This window comes from Hirundo rustica, chromosome 16, assembly GCF_015227805.2.
Source record: "Hirundo rustica isolate bHirRus1 chromosome 16, bHirRus1.pri.v3, whole genome shotgun sequence".
NCBI classification, from domain to species: Eukaryota; Metazoa; Chordata; class Aves; order Passeriformes; family Hirundinidae; genus Hirundo; species Hirundo rustica.
This window is the reverse complement of record NC_053465.1, coordinates 10593020-10616648: the sequence shown is the minus strand read 5'-3', so window position 1 is coordinate 10616648 and position 23629 is coordinate 10593020. Positions and strand designations below refer to the sequence as shown.

Here is a 23629-nt window from a genome sequence, read left to right as displayed (position 1 = left end):
AGGGCTGTGTTCCTAGCAGGGGAGTCCCATGGAAGGCCGGCGGGGCTCGGGCAGGGCTTTTCCAGCTGGGGAGCTCCATGGAAGGCCGGTAGGGTTCGGCAGGGCTCAGCAGGGCTGTGTTCCCACCGGGGAGTTCCATGGAAGGCCGGCAGGGCTCAGCAGGGCTGTGTTCCTAGCAGGGGAATCCCACGGAAGGCCGGCAGGGCTCAGCAAGGCTGTTCCAGCCGGGGAACCCCGCTGAAGGCCGGCAGGGCCGTTCCCAGCCGCGGAGCTCCGTGCCGGTCCCGCCCGGCGGAGGCGGTGCCGCCCCGCCGGAGCCAACTGCGGCTCGGGGCGGGGAAGGCGGCAGCGGCGGCCGCGCTGTTTGGATTCAAACTCGCCGCGAAGCGCTCGCCGGGGCTCGGTGCCGCGCTCCGGCCATGGCCAACGCGTCGCAGTGTCTGGAGGAGGGCTCGGGGCTCTGGCCGCCGCCGGCCGGGCCGTACAGCGAGGCGCAGCGCCTGGCGCTGGAGGAGCTGGTGGCGGGCGGCCCCGAGGCGCTGCGGGCTTTCCTGCGGCGGGAGCAGCTGCCGCCCTTCCTGTCGGAGCCCGAGGTGCAGGACATCGCTCGGGCCGCGCTGCCGCCCGCCGCGGGCCCGGAGCCGGCGGCCGAGCCGTCGGCCGGCGCCTCGCTCGACGCCTCGTCGCTCACCTACTTCCCCGAGCGCTCGGACCTGGAGCCGCCGGCGCTGGAGCTGGGCTGGCCGGGCTTCGCCAGCGGCGCCTTCCGCGGGCTGACGCGGGTGGAGGCGCATTTCCAGCCCGGCTGCGGGGACAGCATCTACGGCTGCAAGGAGGCGGTGCGGCGGCAGATCCGCTCCGCCCGGCAGGTGAGTGCCCGGGGAGCGCCCCGCTCCCTGCCCTGCGCGGGGCCCCTCTCCCCTGGGTCTGCGAGCACATCAAAAATCGGCACCGCTGAGCGTCGCCGTGGGACACCGAACAAAGGCAAGTGGCTTTAAAACCCTTGTCGAGCAGACAGTGTCTCATGAAGGAGGACAAGCTCGAAAGTACAGAAGGGGCACTCTCTTTGCCCCATCTGCGAGCCCTCCCTTTCCCGGCTGCTCGCGGGGTGCAGCGCCGAGAGCTCCCCGTCCCGCAGCGCTGCTGCCATGGCCGGCACAGCCGCTGTACCCAGCTGACCCTGCTTTCACTAGGAGCAAAAGCTCTCCTATTCAAGACTCCCCACGGATGTGCTCTGCCGGACGGGTTCGCTTGCAGAAACGTCCTGCCGTCCTTTAAAGTGTGTGACACAGAAAAAGCCTCTTCTATAAAAGGTTACCCATAGATATAACACCATGATTGTATAACCCTTCCTTAGCTCGCAAATTGCCCCCAAGTGACGTACAGAACTGCTTTGGACAGGACTTTACTCCTACAGGAGTGGAAGCTTTTGTTCTGATGCACAATGTGGCTTGAAAATCACGTGGCGTAGTAACTTGTAACTGTTCCCTGTAACTCATTGCATTCCCGGAGTTTATAGCCTCCAACTGGAATCCCCAGCCGGGAACCACCCTTCTCCTTAGCAGCCATTCCATTGGCTCAGCTACAATTTAAATGTGTAGCTTCCTTTTTGGGCGGCCAGATGAAGCAACCCCCTGTCTCTTTGTGTAACGTGCACGGCACACCCTGAATCAGCAATCGAGCTTAGTCTCTACTCCCTTCCGAGGGCAGAAGCTTAGGGAGTGTGTGAGGATGACACGAACGACAGGCTCCTTGCAGAAACGGTCACAGAGGAAGCTCATTTCTCAAACAATCCCTGCAGGTATGTGAGCCTAGTCTGGTAACTTGAATAAACACCATAAAGACAATTATTCCCCCCAAAAGCTGTGCTTGTTTGTAATGCTGTTCCTTGCAGCATCCCGACAAACACCTTCCCTCGCACTGAGCAAGGCAAGATGCTCCTGCCCCATTTGTGGCTGTGCCTGATCCAGGGAGCGTTTTTGTGGACATAAACGGACATTTTTGACAGCCTAAAATTTACTGAATGTCAGATTCTGTATGACACTTCTCAATCCTTTCTGAGTTCCTCAAGATAATGTGAAGACTGGGAAAACTTCAGGTGCTGCACAATTTCTTCTTCTGCAGTTAGTTCAAGTGACTGCTGCAATCTTATCCTTGCTATCCTGAATGGATGAGTAAAGAAAAGGTTTTTTTCTCATTCCTCTAAACATTTTGGGCAAAACTGGGGTTTTTTTTCCAGCTGCTAATTCTGGGACTAGAACTCAAACGTGGTGTGAATTGAGCTGTCATATGAAGGCATCAGTGTTCCCAAGGATTTAGTGTGAATTGTTTTGTTTTCAGGGATGGTTTTCTTACTTGTCTGGTCTTGTCCAAAGCATCTTATTGGTTTTTTAATCTTCTTCAGCACTTAGGCAAGTGATTGGGTGGCAAGAAGCTCAGGACACACGCGAGAAGCACCAACACGAAGTAACTTTATCTAGAAATACCCATGTGCTTGTGCATGTTATGTGTCAGAACTCAGCCAAACAGAACCAGTCCCTTAGGGAGCAGGACAGAGGTGGGAATGCAAAGCTCAGCCTGTTCCTGTGGGAAAGGTTTCCTGTGAGTACAGGCCATGCCACACACAGAGCAGCTGTGTTGCGTGCTTACACACCTTGGGTGTGCTGCAGCAGCCTCCAGCTGATAAGGGAGGTGCCAGGTACCCACAGGGGTTGTATTATCATTGTTCTTGATGCTTGTCTAATAGAAAAGTGGAAAATTCAGTCATAAAGCTGATTCCTTTATGCCTTTGGGTCCCTACACAGGAGTGGTTTTGAAGGGTGAGAACTCTAGCACCAAATCAGTGTATAAGGTGGCTCTAAATTAGCTGGAGAGATGGTTCATAGATGTGATAGTCTCATCTTAGGATTTGTCTTTTTGAAAGAACTGTTGAGTGAGTGGAGGGATTTCCTGTGAAGGTGAGGGATAGAAACTCAGTAAGAATGTAGAAACCAGGTAGAGTCTGGAAATCAGCTGGGGTTTGTGAGATCTGACAACAAGGAGGCCATTTGAGCTAATTCTCCTGTAGCTGGTTGAAACACTGGGAGAAGAGGTGTAGAGATGGTTTGTCTGGAGTCCAGATTCCGCTGTGACAGCTTCCCCAGTTTGGCCACATTATAGGGGATTGTGTAGGAAAGGAAGATGTGAAAGTGTACAAAAGCAGCAGACACAGAAAAAACCTTTTCAGGCTTACGCTTTGCCTGCTGGGGCACAGTGAATTTACAGGAGTGTTATGGGAATATAGAAATCTTTTAGAACTTGCCAGGGCCTGTGCAGCAGGACAAGGAAATGTGCATGAGGCCCTGATGATAGCAGCAGGGGAGGCAGTGGCCTCGTGTAAAAAAAATCCCTTGAGTAAGTGTTGTGACTTTCCTTGCAGGTGATCGCCCTTGTCATGGATTCCTTCACAGACATTGAGATCTTCAGTGACCTTCAGGATGCCTATAACAACCGCCAAGTCCCTGTCTACATCCTTCTTGACCAGGACTTTGTGCCCCATTTCTTGGAAATGTGCAACAATTTGGGAGTTTGTCCTGAGCAGGAAAGTGTAAGTAATAAATTGGGGTCAGTGTGGCTTGTTTTTATTTTTGTGGCACAGTTTATGCATAACAAAGAAACCTTTCTATAAAGCATCAGACTGCCTTGAAAGGCTAAAACAACCTGTCTGTTGCACACACGCAGGAGATACAACCATGATGTGCACCAGCCCCACGTGCTGTGTGCACTGGGATCCCTGTCCTGAGGATGCAGCAATTTTCAGGGATTTAATTTTGCAATATTTAAATAGCTTTATTCTTTGGCTCAAGGAACTGCTTGTTAAGGAAAACAGAAACGTGGGAAGCTAAAGGGTGGTACAGCTCTGGTATCATCTGCTTTCTTTCCTAATACTTTCTTTTAAAAGGGTTTGGATGATGTGAGCCAGGTGATTTGCTTAGCTGCTGTGAATATAAACAGACATGGCTCTGTTATGGCTTGGCTTGGATAGGCTAATGTTCACTGCAGTAAAAGTTTGTCTGGAAAGGGAAAAACACTGCTGCCTTCCTGGGCAGTAATTAATTGGAACGGACTGTTCTCACCTAATCTAACAGCAATTTAGCACTGTGTGACTAAAAACACTCATATACACACTGTATATATTAAAAAGTTCATTTCATTCCTATCTTCCAGACTGTGCGCAGCCGCTTTTGAGTAGAATTGCTCATCGAAAGTTTTTGGAAGTTAACTTGAATTTGGTGTTACTTTTTTCCTTTCTTTTCTGAACCAGATGATGAGAGTTCGAACTCTCACAGGGAGCACGTACTACATGAGGTCAGGTGCCAAAATTGTCGGGAAAGCCAAGGAGAAGTTCATGTTAATTGATGGCATTAGAGTGGCAACAGGCTCCTACAGGCAAGTATTGGGGTCTGCTGGTGCCCAGTGAAGCTGTAGAAATGGGCATTTGCTGCAAAAGGATGTGTTAACTCTGCTGTTTGCCCGGTGTTAATGAGTGCCAATGGCATATGGACTAGCTGAGTCAAAGTGGGGCTGACACAAATCTGAAAACACCTTTGGAAGACTTGTTGCTAGCAGAGAGCTTGTCCATAGCTAAATAGAGTTCTTCCTGTGGAAATGAATAGTCTGTTGACTTCTTACCTTCATTCTTAAGCTGAGTCTTGCTGTCTGTAGCTGTATTGTTGAAATGCACTGGAGATTAACGGTGAGTCTTGGTTTGTTTTCAACAGTTTCACATGGTCTGATGGGAAGCTGAACAGCAGCAACTTGTTGGTGTTGTCAGGTCAAGTGGTTGAACACTTTGACCTCCAGTTCAGGATTCTCTATGCCCAGTCCCTGCCCATCAGCCCAAAGCGACCGTCCAGCTGCAGGAACAGTGGCATGTTTGATCACCTGCTGACCAGAACAGAATCCTCTAAAGAATATACTGTGGAAGGCAACTTGAGAGCAGAATTTGCCAGACTGTCTAGCACTCCAAAGAAATTGCTGGAAAAAACAGATCAGACTGAACATACTCCTGCAGGAAAGCTTTGTAACCTGAGGCATTCTTGCCTGTGTGAAGAGGAGTCGTTCAGCAATCAAGTGGCCACAGTGGAACAGAAAAGTGCATCAACTCAAACTGGCCCGTGGGAAGAGGTGGCAGCTGTGACCAAATGTAATGCAGCCACTCAGGCCAGCACTGCCACAGCAGACACCAGCACTCAGGCTTCTGTCGCTGCCAGAGTGACAGGCACTCAGACATCCATTTTGCTGAAGACTGCAGTGACACAGACAAAGGAAGAGGAGGGCACAGAAACACCCCTCCTTCCCAGAAAGTTTTCAAAAGAAGAGTATTTTCTGTCTGGAAAGGCTGTATCCAGTTCTAGTCTACAATCGTTATCCTCATCATCGTCCCAGCGCTCTCTCGCGAGCTCTGCAGGCTCAATATCCTCTCTCCGCTCCTTTGAATATTCCGGTAGTCACAGGGCACAATATTTCCAGAAACTGCACAAAGAGAGGCAATTCCACTACTCCACCATCAGGTCGAAGTTGAGCCACATGGTGGATATCCTGTCCCGGCGGGGCCGTGTCCCTGCGAGCTACACGACGCAGTACCCGGGCAGGTGCAGCCTCAAGCAGAGGCGGGACATCAGCGCCAGCCTGCGCAGCCTCCGCGACGCCTCGCTCTTCTCCCTGAATAAATGATTCCTGCCCTGACCACGCAACACACAAACCCCAGTCTCAAGTTGCTGTCACTTTGTACCTAAAGGTTCTTCCACTTCCCTCCAGCACTTTCACTTGTTTAATACGTGTGCACACCGCTCTCCAGCACTTTGCTTTGTACTATGCAATGTAAGAGATGAAAATGAGGTATTGTGTAGTAACTACTCACGGGTTCCTCTTGTTTGCTTTAGTGGTGAAGATCATTTTAATTCTGGGTATTTAACCTCAAAGCTGAATTTATTACTGCTTTCCGGGCTTGCTAATGCCCTAGTTTTAACTTATGTATCTTGGAAAAACCTGAGTCACACTGAACTTGCTCAGAGTGGCTTTGGAGATCTATCTTATGTCAAGGGATTCTCAATCTTTTTTTCCAATATTGGTTTTTATTTCTACTGTATCTTTGACAGGGGAAAAAATCATCTTCAACAAAGAGCCATAAAGCTGATTTTATTCTAACTTCTGTGATATATATTTTACTCTTCCATTAAAGTTGCAAAGAGTCTGTTGAAACAGTTGTAGGCTGTCTTCAACTATTCTTTTTCTATTGTTTAAGCCTTCAGAAAGAGAATGAGCTAACTAGCCCTTTAGTTTGATCATGATGTTTATATATCTCTCTTTAGAGATATATAAATACGTGTGTGTGTATGTGTGTGCTTCCTTCTTTGCAGTGACCTCCAAGGCGAGACAATCACTGAGGGCATGTGACAAAGCCCCTGTTCAAAAGCAAACTGACAAATGCACTACAGAATGTTATGGGTTAAGTTGGGTAATGTTAATTTACATTAACATAACTGTAGGAGTTAAATAAACCTTTTTCTCTTTTTAACTGTGCTGTCTGAAATACTCCTTCCTGCTCCATCATTTTTCTACTACTAACTTGGTTTGGGGAGCTAAAGTGCCACTCTAGTTTTTGAAGATACTTCAAGTATTGAATAAGACCTGAGGTGTGACTGCTTTGCAAAGCCTTTATCTGACTGTTTGCAGATTTCTGTGCACGTCTGTGCTTGCTGTGTCTCGTACCTGAGCAGTGAGTGCAGTCTCTCCCTGAGATCTGATCTGACCCTGATCAGTACTGTTTTTCTTTAGACCTGCATCTCAGTACTCCAGTGACCAACCACACCGAATTCTGCCAAATCGAATCAGTCTGGGTTATGTATTTTTTTATTTAGGGGCATGTGTGACCAGTAGATGGCACATTTCAGCTGTTGGCTTGAATATTGAATGAATGAATAAAAATATCCATAACTCGAAAAGGCTGTTGAGGGCAACCAACTCTGGCATTTCTGTCTGAAATCTCTATGGACAAAGAGGCTTAGCTACTTTTATTACTTGGATTTCAAAGCAGCCACTCCTTCACTAAAGCTGGAGGTGGGGAAAAAAGTTCTGTCTGCAGTTGTTCAAAATGAGAAGGTAATTTATTGCTTGATTTGTGGATCTGGAACATTGGCAGCAAACCAAGTTGTAGGGAAGGAGCCAAGTTGACACCTTCAAAGCCAATATCGAGTTTAAGAGCTCAAGTCCTGCAGTTCTTGAATGTATGCAAAATTACCTTGTTTGTTCTATGTGATTTTTAACCTTATTATACCGTGCAGCTGGTAAGGTACTCTAACAGGAACAAGAAACAGTTTACAAATAAACTCCTTTTTGCCATGGGGTTTTCACTTGATCATCGCTGAGCTTTGTTTTCTGTTTATTTGGCATCTTAAATCGGGGTGACTAAGTCACTCGCCGGCGCTCGATGCCTTCCTGCTGGGGCCATTTGCCCTCTCCAACCTTAGGAGCAGCCTTTTGATCCCGCCTGGGCAGCAGGTCCAGGGCTGGGCTGATGCTTCCTCCTTAGAGGCTGCCTCTTCCCTGGGCGTGGGGAAGGCTGCGGGCTGTGCCACCCGTGACTGTCCCGTGGGCGAGCGGCCGGGAGGAGCGGAGCCGGGCGGGAGGCGCGGTGCGGAGGAGCCCGCGGAGCTCTATAAAGAGCCGGGGCTCGGTGCCGCGCTCCGGCCATGGCCAACGCGTCGCAGTGTCTGGAGGAGGGCTCGGGGCGCTGGCCGCCGCCGGCCGGGCCGTACAGCGAGGCGCAGCGCCTGGCGCTGGAGGAGCTGGTGGCGGGCGGCCCCGAGGCGCTGCGGGCTTTCCTGCGGCGGGAGCAGCTGCCGCCCTTCCTGTCGGAGCCCGAGGTGCAGGACATCGCTCGGGCCGCGCTGCCGCCCGCCGCGGGCCCGGAGCCGGCGGCCGAGCCGTCGGCCGGCGCCTCGCTCGACGCCTCGTCGCTCACCTACTTCCCCGAGCGCTCGGACCTGGAGCCGCCGGCGCTGGAGCTGGGCTGGCCGGGCTTCGCCAGCGGCGCCTTCCGCGGGCTGACGCGGGTGGAGGCGCATTTCCAGCCCGGCTGCGGGGACAGCATCTACGGCTGCAAGGAGGCGGTGCGGCGGCAGATCCGCTCCGCCCGGCAGGTGAGTGCCCGGGGAGCGCCCCGCTCCCTGCCCTGCCGCGGCTGCCCGGGGCCACCTCGTCCTTCCCCGCTTCGCTTAGTCTTACATAACCTTCCGTTTTTAATCACTCTGTTGTTTTGTATTGCTTTATGCCATTTACATCATATTTTGAAGTTATTTTATAAACAGGTTCATTATTTGCCCGCTTTCCTTCCCCATACTGCTGAAAGCCGAGTCCGGGCTCTCTGGGTGCCGCTAAGTTCCCTGAGGGAGTTGGCACCCGTGAGCGGTACATCCCCAGCGTGCCCATTCCCGGCTCTCTAAAATAGCTGTTGCTTCCCCATCCTGCAGAGGATCCTCAGCAAACCCTGGGGTTCAGCCCATGGGGAAGATCTGCCAGGGGTAGGAGCTGACTCTCAACAGATGTTTAACTCAGATCTTGACTTGAAATATGAGAATTTGAATGATAAGGTGAAGATGAACCTGACTTTTATCTTAAACAGAGAGGTGAAATGCAAAGAGCAGTCAGACACTGGTGGGTTTGGGTTTTCTTACTGTTTCTTTCATATTTGAAGAGTTGAAAGACTGGAGAACTGTAGCATTGGAAGTAAGCTCACCTCTTTCTTCTTTTTTTCCTCTTTCATTTCTTCAAAAGCAATGCTTTTGAGGAAAAGACCTTTGTTCTCAAGGAAAAAAAAAACACAAAACCAAACTTCTTGCTTAGGAAGAGATCAAATTTTCCTAACATAGGGCAAAAACAGGTGTCTAGTTCTATTTCAGGGTGAGGAAGAATACTCTATCACAGAAGACTGCACTGTGTTCCATAGCCACCTGAAAAAAAAAAAAAGGCAGGGGGGAATATTTAATTTGAAACTCAATTTTCTCATGTGCTATCTCCCTTGAGATGCTGTGGAAACAGCCTAATGGTTTCTTCTGAAATTTGTTGCAGATGATTGCCCTGGTTATGGATTCCTTCACAGATACTGATATCTTCACAGACCTCTTGGAAGCCTGTAGCCAACGGCAAGTTAAAGTGTACATCCTTCTAGATCAGTCTTCATTCCCCCACTTTCTAAAAATGTGCAAGGATCTGGGAGTTGACCTTGAGCAGGAAAAGGTGAGCCTTGTCATATTTATAGGGGTAGGGAACTGATCCTCTTATGACTGTCTGAGGTGTCAAAATCTTTGAGCTGTCAAAAGAAGAAATTATTTGCACTTGCTGCCACAACTTAAAATGGGTGTTAAGTAGCTCCAACTCTATCTTGGAAGATTTAACAATTCTTATATAAGACAGCAATTAATAGAAAACCTGAAACCTTTGTAATTGGATACTACAGCTGCTTTCTGAGCACAAATACTAATTGAATGTTCAAGGAAATGCAGGAGGAATGTCCAGTTCCTAAAGCATGACTGGAGTTGTTGGGCTCGCCAAGACTTTGAAGGCTGAGGGAGAAGCAGGTTCTCAGGAACCTGTGGAATTTGGATCCTGATGATTAGGTGACAGGAATTTTCACAGTCACATTCTGCACAGCCAGTTTATGGGTTTGCCTCTTGCCTACAAAAACAAGACAAAATCCTCACTTGGCTCCCAGTGGGTGACTTGTGCCGGTGTGCAGTTCATCGGGGATGGTTATTGCTGTGCTAGTCCTTTAAATGCAGTCACTTGTACTTTGCAGTCCACCTGACTCCTGCGTTGTCTTTAACAGTTGATGAGGGTTCGGATTATCACGGGGAGCACATACTGCACCAGGTCGGGCGCCAAAATCATTGGAAAAGTCCGTGAAAAGTTCATGTTAATTGATGGCATTAGAGTGACAACAGGCTCCTACAGGCAAGTGCCAGCTTCTTTCTCTTGCTTTACATGATTTCCCTCCATGGAAAATAAAAACAGCAATGCTGCAGAATTGCTTTCCTTATCAGATTTTATGACTAACAATCATCCTTAAAAGAGCCCACTGCTCATCAGGTGGGTTGTAAGAACCATATAACTAAATGTGAATACTTTCTTTACTGATTTTTTTGAATTAACTCATGATTTTCTCACTCTTCCTTTGGTAGTTTTACGTGGACGGATGGGAAGCTGAACAGCAGTAACATTTTGATCCTGTCAGGCCCCGCAGTTGCGCACTTTGACCTGGAATTTCGGATTCTCCATTCACGGTCAAAGCCGATCAACCTCAAAGAGTTTTCCAGCTGCAAGAAGAACAGGGTGTGGGACCAGCTGTTCAGGATAACAGTGGCTTCCAGAGACGTGACCAGGGAACACTTCCTGAGAATGGAATTTTTGTATCTGAGAGCATTTGTAGGAGATCTGAAGAGGAAGAGGAGCTGGCTGCACGCCTCCAGGGAGGCCTTGTACACCCCAAATAACACGATGCACACCTCTCCCCCGCTGACTAAGAGGAATGGCTCCCTGGTTATGAGGCCACACTGGATCATAGAGAGATGAACTGCATGTCCCTGCAGAGCAAGAAGCAGAACTTCAGGAACCACGTCTGTCCATCCCTATCCAGCACTGTCTTGCAGTGTGTTTGCGAGGGCAGCTGGGAAAGAAACCTCAGACTGAGAGAAAGTGAAACTGGAATTGTGGCTTTGTTTGAAGAATTCTATAAAGCCATTAGTGACTTCTACTATTCTGTTAAATTTTCATTTCTCAACCTGTTCATGCATGTTTTAAGCTGATGGGTTGGCAGTGCCATAGCTCAGTAGCTCAGCCTTTTTCTTTTAAAGAAATCTAGGTATTGAAATGAATATTGCTTGAAAGTCTGTTCCAAGATGAAAGCAGGCTCTGAAATCAGTCTTGGTCTTGTGTTGTACAAACATGAACACTCAGTGGTTCATGACACAGAACAGGAGTAACCCTAATCTAGAAACCAGCAGGTCAGCATCACACTACTACTCCTCAAATGTTACATTTTCTTCATGCAGAGCTATGCTGGCAGGCAGAACGAGACAGTGTGTCAGCAAACCAGGCTTTAGCAGTGACCGGATTTCAAATGGCCTTTATGTTAGGCTGTTTGGAATGCTGGACACCATGCAATAAATGTGTGCAAGCGATAATATTCTAAAGGACCCACTGTGTTTGTAGGAGAGCCAAATGAGACCCGTTCCTTGGCATTACCAGACAGACCTTTTGTTTTCTTGGTGGCTGCTGCTGCTGTCTGATCTTGTGGGGAAAGCTGAGTAGATCTGAAATCTGTGAAGCTGTTGCCTCTTCACAAAAGTCCTAATCCCACCAGAAATGCAATGACACAGAAGTCAGCAACAGAACCATTTTTAAGGTCTCTTGGAAGCTCAATTTTTATTATTATTATTTTTTAATCTATTCATTTCTGCAGGGAAAAAAAAAACCAAAACACCCTCAAATGAATAAGATATCCTACCAAACAACTGCACATTGAGGTACTGAAGTTCCAGCAGCCTGCCAATGCAGATACTCATGAGTCAAAACAAAGGTTTACCATTTCTCAATTATTCTTGTGGCTCTTCAACTGCAAAATACTTGGGTATGTGCTTGTGTGAGTGTCTTGTGGGTTCTGGGCTTTTGAGGGGAAGGTTAAAACCTGGCAGGGGAATTTCACATGGGTTTCTAAACAGCAGCAAAGTAACATTAAACTGGACAGATGGATCTTACAAAACTAGACATTACAAAAATGTACTGATTGGTATGCAGTTAATCTGGGCCCTCTTTCTTCTATACTCACAATCATGGAAATATAATCATTCTGGCTCTCCTAATCTGTAAATATTCAATAGCTTATAGCTTTGTAATACTACCTTCCATCCAGATGTAATGAAGTTTGAAATATGTATTTTTATTCTTAGCTATATTTTCCATAAAGGCAAACCCCATACAGTGTTGGACTCTATGTAAAATACTGTTTGTGCAATCTTATTTTCATAATAATTATCTGTACATATTTTCTCAAGTATTTTCCACTTTGTTACTCATCTCATTACTTTAATAGGCAGCTCTTTCTGTGTGGGATTTTTACTCAACTATTAATAATATATTGATGGTACAAAATACTGTGAGTTGTGTTTGTTTTTGATAGAGTGGACTTAATATCAAAAGTACATTGAAGCATATACTTAAAACTTTAAGAACATCATAATTATATCTTAAAAACCTCTTTTACACGTGGTTATTCAGCACAACATGTGACCATGGAGGTAGAGCGTTGTGAGGTGCAGTTTGTGTTAATCACCATAACTGCACTGCTAACGTGGGAAGTTATAAGCATATAAGATGTGATTAGATTTTTATTTTCCTATAAGTATGAATATATGAGAGTATTACTAAACTTACTAGAGGCAGTTTGGAGGTGTTGTTTTTTTTTTTTGTTTTTTTTTTTTTTTTAAATTTCCTTTAGCTTCTACTTAATTAACTCAAAGCCTACTCTAAGTTTGATTCAATAGTAACTTCCATGGGTTTTCATGGGTGTGTTTGTGGATTAAACAGGCTGTAAGTAGCCTGTGGTGGGGCAGAGCTGCTTCTATTCACTATTAGTGTGATCATTTTCTTTTTTGTCCTTCAGCTGCCTGGTGTCAAGTGCAGCAGCTGTGGCCTGAGTAGCGTAGAGGCATCCTTCACGGGAGAAGGAATCAGCTCTAATTAATTGATGAGCAGGGACTTTTCACAGCGATCTTTTGACCCATTAAATCCTATGTGCTCCCCCAGGTGACCACAGAATGGGTTGGGCTGGAAAAGACCTTAAAGCCGATCTCATTCCACCCCTGCCATGGGCAGGGACACCTTCCACTGTCCCAGGGTGCTCCAAGCCCCAATGTCCAACCTGGCCTTGGACACTGCCAGGGATCCAAGGGCAGCCAAGCGCTCACTTGATCCCAATTTGTACCTCGCTCCCTTATACTCCACGGACACGGATTCCCTTATTCCCTAATGCTCCTCGGACAAGCAGCGCAGCGCTAACCCCGCCACTCGCACCGCCCTTTGCCCGCTGTCTCCCGCCCGCACGCCCGCGGCCGTGAGGGAGCGGAGGCGGGGCCGCCATGGGCGGGAACCTGCCGGCACCGCCCCGCGGGGGGGCGCGCTCTCCATGGCAACGCGCGCCGCGTCACGTGGGCGCCGCGCGCCGCTTCCGGCCGCCCTCTCACCCCAAGATGGCGGCGCCCGTGGGGCCGGTGAAGTTTTGGAAGCCGGGTGAGGCGTGTGGGGGTGCGGGATGTGGTGGTGCCGGGGATGGAGCCCTGCTGGCCGTGGTGAGGGGTGTGGGGGACATAGCTCCGACCCGCCTGGCCGTGGGGAGGGGTGCGGCGATAGCCGGCGGCGCTGCCCCCCCTCGGCTCTTTGGGGTCGCTTTGGAGCATTTACAGTGAAGGGCAACAAGGCTCTGAAAAGATTCGAGAACTTGTCCTGTGAGGAGCGGCGGGGGGAGCCGGGTTTGTTAGCCTCCAGAAGAGGAGGCTTAGGGGTGACCTCCTCGCTCCCTACAACTCCCTGCCAGGAGGCTGTGCTGAGGTGGGAAGTGTCCTGCCGTGTCTGCGTGAGAGAACCGGGGGAAATGGCTTTAAACTGAGACACGGGATATCCCAATTAGCTATTATAATCTTTTATTTCGCTTTTCGGATGGTCAGGCATTGGAATAATTTGTCCACGGAGGTGGTGGAGTCCCCATCCCTGAGGGTTTTCAAGAATTGTCTGAATCTGGTGCTGGGTGATGTGGTTTAGGGATTACCGTGGCGGTGCAGGATGATCTTGAAGGTCTTTTCCAAACTTGATGATTGAGCGAGGACAGTAGGGAAATGGCTGTCCCCTCACTGCCGAAGCCCGGGGGGTGTTTGTGGCTCCAGCTGGGTGCTCCTCAGTGTGGGGTGGCAGGGGAGGGATGGAGTGGGGGGTTTGTGGGGTGGGTGTGTTGCCCTTGGCAGGGGTCTCCAGGGGATATGAAGTGTGCAGGGAAATCCCAAGGAGTTCTGAGGAAGGAACAAAATCCTGGCCATGGGTGGGAATAGCCATGGTTAACACCAGGGAGAGCAGCTCGGTGGAGAAGCGCTTTGGAAACAATCACAGTAATTGTTGGTTTGTGGTAGAATGGCGTGGCAGTTCTGAAAAGGACTAACCTTTTAACAGTGGGAGAAGTGTAAGCAAGGAAATCCTACAAAACAGGGCAATCCTCCTCTTTGCTCTCAGACTTTCCCAGTTGAATCTGCAGCTGGAAATGACACATTCTGTGATTCAGATGAGTTTTTGTTTCTAGTTCACTTGCATGATTCCACAGTTTCAGTTGCCAGTAGTTTTGTGATAATTTGCGGCAGGAATAAATCAAGTTTCAGTTCCTGAGGTAAGTTCAGAGCTGAAGCGAGGAGCATATCCCTTGTTTATTGTTATGTAATATTTCAATTGCTTTCACAGGAAACTTGTTTGGTTGTTTTTTTTTTTTTAATACGCTGCCGCCCATGGTTCCTATTTGTACGAAACATTTTTATTTTGGCTGTATTGTGACACACCAGGCAGAAGTGTATTGTTCCAGTTAAAATTCACTCCTGCTGTGTAGGCTCAGAAGGTCCTGGTGTCAGTGTCTCGGAGGAGAGGCAGAGCCCTGCTGAGAGCAGCGCTGTGACCGTCATCTACAACCCTTATGCTTCCCTCTCCATTGAGCAGCAGAGGCAAAAGCTGCCTGTTTTTAAGGTACAGAAGTTCTTTTTGATATATTGAATATATTGTATGATGTCTAGTTTTTGTGTCCCTTTTTTTTTTTTTTTTTTTTTTTTAAGAGCAGTATAAAATCTCTTTGCAATATAAATAAGGATTTTATGACTTTGCTCTCTACTTACTGGAATTTATTGTCCTGTTTGACAGCTGTAACTGACAGTTCTAAGGGCTTCGTTAATGTATGTTATTTAGTATATGTTGTACGTGTCATTTATAGATTGTAAAGGACTATTTCGCTTTTGGCAGAGAACTCCACGTAATGAGAAGTTACTGTGTCTGCCAGATATGTAAATATTGTAATTTTAATTGTTTTCTTATTTTAGGACAATCTGCTTTTTTATGTTTAAATGCCATCTTCTCTTTCAGCTAAGAAATCATATCCTTTACCTAGTGGAGAACTACCAGACTCTGGTGATTATTGGGGAAACAGGATGTGGGAAATCAACGCAGATTCCGCAAGTAAGTGTCTGTTTAGAGTCCCTCCGGGGATTTTACATGGGATATTGAGCAGAAGGAGGTGAAAACACAAAGTGAGGCACTACCACCTCGGTGTAAGCACAGCATGACCAGTGTGTCTCTTTCCCCACTGTTGTTGGCAGTACCTGGCAGAAGCTGGCTGGACAGCCGAAGGAAGAGTTGTTGGGGTGACACAGCCTCGTCGGGTCGCTGCTGTTTCAGTGAGTGTCCCCATCTTCCCAGTCTGTTTGCATTATAAATTCCAGTTTATCAGCAGGTTTTGCTGAATAGCAGGAATCTGCATGAGCTCCTGAATGAATAGATGGTTCTGCTTGTCTTTCTCTAAGTGCTGCTGGAGTTACACCCTGAATTCAACCTGATTAGTGGATCTGGCCAAACATTCCAGCATTGCAGATGTAGAAGCTTTGAAGTAAAATTGACTGATGTCAGCAGAACTGTGTATGGAAGTTAGGGCTGAGCTGTGATTGACTCAGGACTAGAACTGTGCTTGTGTGACCCTCAACTTCTTTCACAAGGTGAAACAGTGATGTAAATCTGCGTAGAGTTATGCAGCCAGTGGAAGAAACAAGAGCAATTCTCGCAATTCATAACTAGGTTTTTAATCTTTTTTTCTGTATATATGGTGTGGGATTTTGGTTTCCCCTTGTAAAAATGTCAGGCAGAAGAAGAAACAGTTTTATTGTGAGAAATTTATGCATACACATATTATGTCTCAGAGAGCAAACATCATCTGGATGTGCTGTGAGGAGGAAAGGAAGATACTGAGGGCAGCGACTTCTCCTCTCTGGTAGCAGCCTGCACAGAAAGCATGCAGTGCTTCTTTGTCTTCACAACTGCTGCCAGGCACTGACTTGGGTGAAGTTTCTGCTGCAGCATTCCTTTTATACAGAGGACTGAGGTGCCATTTATAGCCCTCACTTTGCCTGTTCTCTATCATATGGTAAATGGTTTCTACAACATACCAGTGTCTACCTGGGTAAAAGTGCAGAATCCAGTACTCTTTGACCAGGTCCAGCCTGGTTAAGGGAACAGTCTCTAGCAGTGCTCTGCATCTTGTGCTTTGGGCAGTTTGCCTGCAGTGTCCTCCTTTTTCTCCTTCATCCAGCTGACAGAGCGCAAGTTCTACAGGAGATGTTGTGAGTGCTGCAATGATTTCTCACAGCAAACTCACTTCTCTTTTCCCTTTCATGTCTCAATGCGTCATTTTTAAGCCTAAAATAGAAAGATTTTTCCATTCAGGATTAGTGCACAGACACAGCAGGGTTTTTCTTTGAGACCGTTGTTGCAGAGTGCCTGGATTGTGGCTGTTACAGGAGATGAGAAGTATAACTGATGATTTATTGCTTAGTCTTGAACTGAAAATGATATTTTATTTTATTTTAATAGGTGACTTATCTGCTCTCCCATCTAGAGCATGGGCGTTGTTAGAAATAAAGATAGGTAGTTGCAAAGATATAAGGCATAGTTTAGAAATTCCTGAACTTCTGCTCGCATTATCCAAGGATTCTGAATCCAATTATCCTGAATTCTTGGGCTGAAAGGGATGGGATGATAAGATTCCAACTGAAATCATGAGTTCTCTGCCTATAGGTATGGGTTAGAGTGTCACTCAAATGAGTGACAGTAACTTGTTGTTGGAATTCTACAGGGGTTAGGTTATGCATTGTGGAGTTTTATTGTATCTTTAGATGTCTTTGTGGTTGGTGATGACACAAGGCTGAGGTGTGCTGAGCTGTTTGTTGCTTATGAGGATCTCTTTTCTCAGGTTGCAGGCCGAGTTGCTGACGAAAGGGGCGCAGTGCTGGGCCATGAGGTTGGATACTGCATCCGGTTTGATGACTGCACAGACCCACAGGCTACAAGAATTAAGGTGAAACACGAGCTCTGTGTGGTCACTCTGAAGGGATTAGTTGAAACTCTTCAAGTGCTTTTACAAAATTAACGAGAACCTTGTGATGCCCAGTCAGGAGAATAGGTAACATTTCAGTTTCCCAGATGGGTACCCCAAAATTGTGCTTGAAATGGCTTTGGCAATCTAAAACTTAATAAAATGAGTTGCCTGTTCTATTCTGAAAATCTGACAAGCAGCATTTTAAATCTAGAGGACAATTTCAAGGTATGGCCAGCTGTTGGTACAGCACTGGCGTGACCTGGGTGTCACTCAAAGTCATAGGGAAAGGCTGCAGTGAATCACAGATTAAAAGTATCCCCTGCTAAAAATAGATTTTGATTAAAAGCACAGATAAAAGCCAAGATGAGTAGGCTGAGAGATAATTTGGTGGATTAAATAGCAACTTTGCAGCTGTTCTTCAGTGCTGTGAGCAATGTTAGTGTTGCTTGTGTTCCTGCAGAAGAGGATTTGCTTTAGTTGTGCTGGAATAGCAGTGATGATGAACGAGACAATTTGTTTTGTGATCTTTTTTTTTCCCACTTTCTTCCATTTCCAGAGAAAGAAATGGAGATGTTTGTTCATTAAATAGAGCTGAATTTAATTTTTTTAAAGCATGTTGGTTTTTCATTTGGAGTTGGAAATTTGGAGGGTTTTTCCATCAATTCTTGCTTAGTTCAAGACCACAATTGCAGTCACAGTCTAATTTGATAGATAATTAGAAAATTAAAGGCAAGGAAATGTTCAGGCAAAAGCCTAGAAGATCAGCTTTAAAAATCACAGTTAGTTTTTTTTTTAACATAGGATTTTTTTCTTTACTTTTTTTCCTTTGGCATTCACTTCTAGTTTCTAACTGATGGTATGCTGGTGAGGGAAATGATGGCTGATCCTTTATTAACAAGATACAGGTAAGAAAACATGGAATGGGTGCTTGCTGAAGTGCAATTTGGTAAAAACCTGCTTTTTTTCAAGCTATTATGATAGCAGTTTTTATAAATTATTAGTGGATATTAAATACCAAAAAAGTGAAAATTATTGTAGAAGTCTGACGTCTTCATGCTGTAAAAACAACACTGTTTTTAGCAACAACATATTATTGTTAGTTGATGATTGAAACACCAAAACCAACAGGATTTGATGCTGTAGTTTTGAGCCAAAAGCTTAGGGGGCCTTATGGAGTCTGAATTGTTTCATTTCCTAATTTTAAATTATTTTTCTTCCTTATACTAATAACAGAATCAACAATAAACAGGCTTTTCTGATCCCCAGAAATCCTATGCAGTACAGCAAACACAGACTTGTTCTACCCCTTTCCAGAAGCTAGCCTGAATAGAGAACAGTGTGTATGCCCCATGTGGTGCCAGGTACATTTTTCTCCCTGCTCCATTGCTGCAAGTGTTTTTTAACTTCCCCAATTCTGTAAGTGGCTATGAACAATAATAGTCCAGCAGCAGATTTCAAATAATGGTGTTTCTAGAGGACAGGGAGACACTGATTAAAGTATGTAAAGACACTGATTAAAGTCATGTAATTTCTGAAACCTTACTTCTCTACTTTTTCAGTGTCCTCATGCTAGATGAAGCTCATGAAAGGACTCTTTATACAGACATTGCCATTGGCTTACTAAAAAAGGTAATTCTTTTCTAATTCACTGTAATTCAGTGATGTTAATTGGGTAATTTTAATATAGTTCTCTGTAACTGTTTTAATTTCCATCCTTTTCATTCAACCACTGATCCTGATGGCTGGTAATTGAGGGAGTGTGATTGCTGCTTCCTCATTTAGGGAGTGTGATTGCTGCTTCCTCATTTATCCTGCAGCCTATTCTACATACCCAGCTATTTACTTTGGTCATCTGACATTCAGGATGCTCTGTTTCTTCTCCCTGATGCTGAAATCTCTCCTTAGCTGATACTACTGAAAATACACTGTTGATTCTGCTGCTGATGATCATGTGAAGTGATCTGATAGGGGCTTGTTGCTGACTTTCAACCTACTAAAGATCTGATTCCCACCAGAAATTATGAGTGGATAAATTAACTGACTGAGTTCCCTAAATACATAAAACTGCAAACAGCCATTGAGTGCTTAACATCGGGGTGATGTGGCTGCTTCATTCATCATCTGTCTTGTACTTTAAAGTAGTTTCACAGAGAGCTTTCTGGTAATCTGGATTCTCTAAATCTCTGTTGTAGTCTTGTATTTGAGAAAACACTTTTAACTCTGGGTGTTGTTGGTCTCTCCCAGGTTCAGAAGAAGCGTGGGGATCTTCGCCTGATTGTGGCTTCAGCCACCTTGGATGCAGAGGTACAGCTCAGAGATTTGGGTTGAAATGCAGTGACATTAGGTGGCAGCTCCACTGCTATTTATGTACAGCTTATCCTCTGTGCTGCGTGGGAAGCATTGCATCGCTGCTGCTTGAGTGGCAGGAAAAACTCTGCTGTAGTTCAGTTGCTCTGTTTGGTTTTCACGTTCTGTTGGCAAACTGGTTTGGATGTGAATTTAAATATTAATCTGCTTTTGATGTATTGATATCTTTTTTCTCCTTATTTGTATTTTTTATGAAAATATGTTCTCTTGGCTAAATTTATTAAGAGGCATTATTTAGCTCAGTTTTGCTGATAGAAATAATCTGAGGCAACTACAGAGAAGTAAAAATAGGTGATAAATGAATAGATTTAATTTCAGTGAGATCCTACTGATTGACTCGTGGCTTGTGGACACTTAGGTAAACTTAGTAAAAAACATCATTAATTTAATTTTGAGTTGGAACAGAAGAGGAACTCTCTTGGAACCGAGCAGTGTTTCACCTAGCCCTGTGTTCTGCTTGTAGCAGCAGCAACAGGAGATGCTGTTTAGGAAGGGCACGTGAGCCTGTGCACCTGCTGTGGGTCTGTTCTGTCTGAGCTGCCTCAGCATCTGCAGCAGTTGTAGTACAGATATCATTCAGCACCTTCCTGCTGGTTGCCTCTGCTGTGTGTTTATGGACCTGCTGTTTGTTAATTTGTCTTTGAATCTGCAAGTCTCCAGGACACCATGAGTAATTTTCAGGAGTTTGCCTCCTGCTATTTCTTTCAAACCTGTTAGTTTCATCAGGGATCTCCCATTCTTGTACTGGGGATTTGTGTTTTAAAAAAAAAACACCCCCAAAGCCAGTTTTAAATTTACTTTGTCACCTTGGATTCTGTAAACCTCAGCTTGTCTTCTCGACCTTATGCTGCCCTAGCACAGCCTTTTCAGTCTCTCCTCATATGGCAGCTATTCCATCTCCTATTTCATTCCTCCTCTCCACTTTTCCTAACTGCTCTGTCCTTAATGAGGTGTGGTGGTGAGAGCTTGCACGTGGCTCTGAAGATGTGGGCACACAGAGATTTCCTTTAGTGACAAGAATGCCATGGATGTTGGTACTGTGCTGTGCTTTGGTGGTGTTTGCACTGGCTGGATATTGTCTACATTACAGTGCAAAATTTTAACTGCCAGAAACCACATTTCAAATAGATGACAGTTAATGTAAAATGAGTTAATATGAGCAAAATGATTGGTGTGACTATATAAGCATTTTTTTAATACAAAGAGTTGATGGTTATCTCTACAAAGCTCATAAAAGTTGTGATGAATTATATGGGTTCTTAAGTTCCATCTTTTGCTGTTATTTATTGAAAATACTTCATGACAATAAATCTAAATTTATGATGGTGTCTCACAATACATAAATCAAAAACTCTCATAAATCATGCCTAACTCTGCTTTTACAAAATGAGATCTTGGTGTTCAGTAAGGGCTATAAAATTTACTCGCTCATCCAAAAATGGATGAGAATATGCAGGCCCTATACAAACCTTTTTGCACCAATTATTTCTAAGTTCTTAGCTTTGACTTTACTAATGTGATAGAGCCACTTAAAAGTTTCTTTATCTTCTTTTTCCAAATTTATCAGATGATTTAGTTAATTTTATTTCCCTTTCCAATTTTTACTTCTCAAAATAATAAACATGCAGCATTATTTGTGCTAAATGCCTGAACCCCAGACAGGGCAGAAGGCAACAAAATCAAACTTTCACATTTTTAAATTTGCACTGTCGAACTGATGAAGTAAACACCCAAGCAGTAGTAATTTAACTTCTTTGTGTCTTTAGGTTTTTCTCTCTGTACCTTGAAATGTCAAACTGAAAGTGTTTGTTTTTATTTTAATGTAGAAATTCAGGGATTTCTTTAATCAGAACGATACCGGTGACCCCAGCAAAGACACCAGTGTGATCCTTACTGTCGAGGGGAGGACGTTTCCAGTGGACATCTTTTACCTGCAGAGGTGTGTTCCTGTCTGCTCTTGGCAGTAGTGAGACTGGGCTATCATTTTGTCTCGGTTAGAGCTCTGGTGTCCCAAAGCTGCTCTGTTTGTCCCTGCTGGAGGGGAGGAGTCTGTACCTATTTTTCCGCTCATGTCTCTGCTGTTTCTCTCCCCATAGCCCTGTTCCTGACTATATAAAATCTACTGTGGAAACTACAATGAAGATTCACCAGATGGAGAACGATGGTGATATACTGGCATTTTTAACTGGCCAGGTATAGACATAAGCAGGTTTTGGGTTTTTTTTGCTTTACAGTGCTGTCTTGTGGGGTTTGCAAAGCTGCCTCAGTCTCCTGAGGCTTTCCTTAGTTGTGCTTACTTTATTCTCAGTAAAGATGACAAACATTTCTGTACTGATGGGGGCAAAATTAGGCCAGTCCCAAAGATTTGAAGAAAATATATGGCCTGAATTTATCAAAGCTAGTGATGGATGATAGTTTTTGTCATTTAATGCTGTATTTTCTCAGCCTTGTTAGTGAGGGGAATATTGTGTGGTTTGCTGGTGCAAGTCACACATACCCAGCTGTTAAATTGACAGTGAATCATCATTAATAGTAAAGACAAATGGAATTTCCATTTGTTAGGCATCTGAAGTGTTTAACAGAAAAACAAATTGCTATGAGATCAAAATGTACTGGTCTCTTCTGCTCTATTTATGCTTGTCAGCTCACTTTGCTGCTGGGAAGAGCAAATGGGAGGCAACTCATTTCTGCAGTGAGGAGCTACCTTGAAGAGCTTCAATAGCATCTTGCATATTTTCAAAAGCGATTCCTCCTCCTCTTTATTGATTTAACGTTGGAATAATGAATTTGGTATTTCGTGAGGCAATGTTTGAACATTCTGTTTTCTGTCTTTAAGAGTGAGATGCCACAGCTGAGATTAGACATGAAGTTGAGCAAGAGGTGTCAATGCTGTTTCTGTGCCATTCCTGATCCAGGCCCACAGCATTCCGGCCATATTTTGGCCTCCCATTTTGCCCTCACCAGCTGAGATAGAAAAATTCACCTGCTTCCTCCTGAGCTTGGTTCAGTCCTTCCCCTGTGATTTTGCTTGTGTTTGTGGTATGACATTGACTCAACTAACAGTGAACACAAACATGTATATAAAGCTTTATTTATTATTACAGCGTGGAGTGGGCTAGTCAAAGTCCTGGAGTTTGTACAATTACAATGACATTATTTGGTGCAGTTTTTGTATCTAGGTGACAGGAATGTGCTGTTGAGGTGCAGCCTCTCTCACTGTGTGCCCTGTGCTGCTCTGGCTCCAGGAGGAAGTGGAGACTGTTGTTTCCATGCTCATAGAGCAGGCTCGGGCCCTCGCTCGCACCGGGATGAAGAAGCACCTCCGTGTTCTCCCCATGTACGCTGGGCTGCCTTCTCCTGAGCAGCTGAAGGTGTTTGAGAGAGTCCCTCACTCTGTCAGGAAGGTGAGCTCTTGTGTCTGTCTCAATCTCCACCCCCCAGAAGGGTGTCTGCAGCACACTCAGGTTGTATTTATCACGTTCACATCACGGGACTATTGCAAGTGCTGCTTTGAGGGAGGCTTTCTGCATCTCCCATCAGTGCCTGTCAGCTTTCAAACTGGAAACCAAGAACATGGTTTTTTGCTTCCCTTTTCATCTTTGATCACTCCTAGATGTGTCAGTTCCAACTCTCCTGTCTGCTTCATCAACTCTGCATTTTTTAAGTTTCTCCATGCAACTTTGTATTGAATTGCAGCTTCTTACACTGTGATCTCCTCTGCTTTTACCTTTTCCTTTATTTTTGTGATCTAAATGTCCATGGCTGTTTTCCACCAGGAGTGGAAAAACAAATGACAGAGTGGGTAAATGCTATATTTTCATCTAAGGAACAAGTTCAAACTTACTTGATTTTAGTGGAAAAAAGCTTTGTTTTGATTTCTGCAAGTCTTGTTTGGACATTTAATATCACAGAAGTCTATAATTGGATGTGATTAGTGCTTTCTGCTTATGCAGAGCCTGTGTTGGGGCTGAAATAAGCTGATGAAACGACAAGGTGACTTGTAATTCTTGTACCTGCTGGAGTTTGACAAGTGAACTTGTTCATGTGGCATTGAAG

The 23629-nt window shown here is 45.4% G+C and overlaps 3 protein-coding genes across 4 annotated transcripts in view; all 3 read left to right on the top strand.

Annotated features, from left to right (window-relative positions):
• Window positions 1-419: 419 nt before the first annotated feature.
• On the top strand, window positions 420-7290 carry LOC120760098 (protein FAM83D-B-like). Its single transcript, XM_040080045.1, has 4 exons — window positions 420-869; window positions 3419-3586; window positions 4304-4428; window positions 4761-7290. Exons 1-4 carry the CDS (start codon window positions 420-422, stop codon window positions 5713-5715), a joined length of 1698 nt encoding a protein of 565 aa, XP_039935979.1. The 3' UTR covers window positions 5716-7290.
• A 443-nt stretch (window positions 7291-7733) lies between these two features.
• On the top strand, window positions 7734-11979 carry LOC120760176 (protein FAM83D-B-like). The gene is made up of 4 exons (XM_040080148.1): window positions 7734-8183; window positions 9112-9279; window positions 9869-9993; window positions 10221-11979. Exons 1-4 carry the CDS (start codon window positions 7734-7736, stop codon window positions 10609-10611), a joined length of 1134 nt encoding a protein of 377 aa, XP_039936082.1. The 3' UTR covers window positions 10612-11979.
• Window positions 11980-13244: 1265 nt separating this feature from the next.
• Window positions 13245-23629, top strand: part of DHX35 (DEAH-box helicase 35) — a 29661-nt gene continuing 19276 nt past the window's right edge. For both annotated transcript variants that reach the window (XM_040080167.2, XM_040080166.1), the window contains exons 1-11: window positions 13245-13326; window positions 14681-14814; window positions 15205-15297; window positions 15438-15515; window positions 17081-17185; window positions 18050-18111; window positions 18766-18835; window positions 19451-19510; window positions 21400-21512; window positions 21670-21766; window positions 22819-22977. In XM_040080167.2, the coding sequence (XP_039936101.1) occupies window positions 13287-13326; window positions 14681-14814; window positions 15205-15297; window positions 15438-15515; window positions 17081-17185; window positions 18050-18111; window positions 18766-18835; window positions 19451-19510; window positions 21400-21512; window positions 21670-21766; window positions 22819-22977 (1011 nt within the window). In that variant the 5' untranslated portion in view covers window positions 13245-13286. The remainder of the gene's footprint in view (window positions 13327-14680; window positions 14815-15204; window positions 15298-15437; window positions 15516-17080; window positions 17186-18049; window positions 18112-18765; window positions 18836-19450; window positions 19511-21399; window positions 21513-21669; window positions 21767-22818; window positions 22978-23629) is intronic.